The sequence below is a fragment of the Merops nubicus genome, unplaced genomic scaffold (assembly GCF_000691845.1).
Source record: "Merops nubicus isolate BGI_N331 unplaced genomic scaffold, ASM69184v1 scaffold8432, whole genome shotgun sequence".
Classification (NCBI taxonomy): domain Eukaryota; kingdom Metazoa; phylum Chordata; class Aves; order Coraciiformes; family Meropidae; genus Merops; species Merops nubicus.
The window spans coordinates 16,739-18,343 of NW_008594212.1; the positions used below are offsets into that span (position 1 = coordinate 16,739).

Genomic DNA, 1,605 nt, shown 5'->3' on the forward strand with positions numbered 1-1,605 from the left:
GTGGTTGGAGGAGATGAGGTTAAAGGTCCCTTCCAACCAAACCCATGCAATGAGTCTGTCAGTCCTCTCTGCACCCCCAGGGCTGCCCACAGCAGGAGTTCTTTGCTGACAGAGCTGCCTCCACAGCCCTCAGCCGTGTCCACACCAGGCTCAAGGTGCCCCACAAGCATGAGACCTCCCAGATGACCCAATGCCCAGCCTACCTCTGCTCCTAGAGACAGATTTGGGCTGGGATCTTGCAGATTCCCCTTTCAGGATCTCAGGATCTGAGTTGGGGCAGGACACAGAGCTCAGCCCTCTCGACTCTGGCATTCACTTGACTTTGTGGGGTCAACTTGGCCACGAGTTCCTCCAGGTCCTGCCCTCAAAATCCCTCGGGCTGCCTTGGGGAATCAAAGAGAGGAGGGAGCTGGGTTTGTGCTGGAAGTGTTTCAGTGAGTGAAATCTTCCTCCAGGTCCAGTGGCCTGGGTGGTTGTTGCCCAGAGGCCTCCGTGTGGCTGGTTCCTGAGCTCTGTGGCCTGCAGAGGCTGGCCGGCCGGGGGCGGGGGCCGCCCCCCGCCTGCCCTGGCTCTGAGCCCTGGGCTGAGGCTGAGGAGCTGGGACCTGTGGCCCGTGGGTGACCCGGGCTGCTGGGAGGGTTGGTTGTGAGACATCAAGGATGCCTCAGCAGGAGGTTTCCACCCTGCCTCTTCCTGCCTCATCACCCAGACAGGAGAAGGAGGCTGAGCTGCCCTTCCTGGCATTGTCCTGGGGGCTGAGCAGGGCTGGCAGCACCATCTGATGCCAGGCCAGCAGGAGCTGCTGCCCTCCTCCTGGAAGCCTTGAAGTCCATGGCTCTGGGAGACCAGAGACCTCCCAGGATGGGGCTGAGAATTTGGAGATGGGTGGCCGTGTTTGTTGACCTGATGATCCAAGCCTCACGTTTTGGGGCTCCAGATTTGGGTGCCCAGGTTGGGTCATCAGAGCCCCAAAGCTTTGGGCTTTGCATTGTGAACGGGTGGAGGATGTGTTGCTGAAAAATGGGGCTGTCTGTTGGCGTGGGGGTTGGTTGTGGGGGGACATTTTGGGGGGACACCTTCTCCTCTTTGCCACTCTCACCACGTGTCCCCCATCCTGGTGGCACCAGAGGAGCAGAGAGATGTCCTGACAGCTCCCAGGCTGGAGAGCACTCTGCTGCCTTGGTTGGAAGGCTGAAGGCCAGGCTGTGGGGTTGGTTTTTTCCCTGAGTGAGTGAGAAGTCAGCCCCTGGTCTCTGGTAACCCCAAACTCTGCCCAGCAGCTTCCTGGAGGAGGTCACAGCCTCGGGGTTCCGCGGCCGGGGCGCCGACGCCGCTCAGGCCACGCCGAGGTCCAGCAGCAGACGGTGAATCCTGGAGGGGCCTCGTCTGGAGCTTCCCACCCCGAGCTCCCCAAGGCACCAGGAGCCTCTGGGCAGGGAACGCCCAGGGCTGGAGCCTGCCGTGGAGAACCAGGACCTGCCCCCACTGCAGCACGAGGACGGGAACCCCCTGGCTGGAACTGGAACCCGCAGGAGAACCCGGGAGGAGGCTCCTGCTGGGGCACTGAGCTCCTGGGCCGTGCCCGGGGCTGCTCTGGCAGAGCCC

The 1,605-nt window shown here is 62.4% G+C and overlaps 1 protein-coding gene across 1 annotated transcript in view; it reads left to right on the forward strand.

Moving 5' to 3' along the window:
- The window catches only part of VPS45 (vacuolar protein sorting 45 homolog (S. cerevisiae)), a gene marked incomplete at its 5' end in the record, with an annotated part of 14,847 nt that extends 13,479 nt beyond the window's left edge, over positions 1-1,368 (forward strand). The window contains one exon of the mRNA XM_008935679.1: positions 1,281-1,368. Coding sequence (XP_008933927.1) covers positions 1,281-1,368 — 88 coding nt within the window. The remainder of the gene's footprint in view (positions 1-1,280) is intronic.
- Between the last annotated feature and the right edge of the window lie 237 nt (positions 1,369-1,605).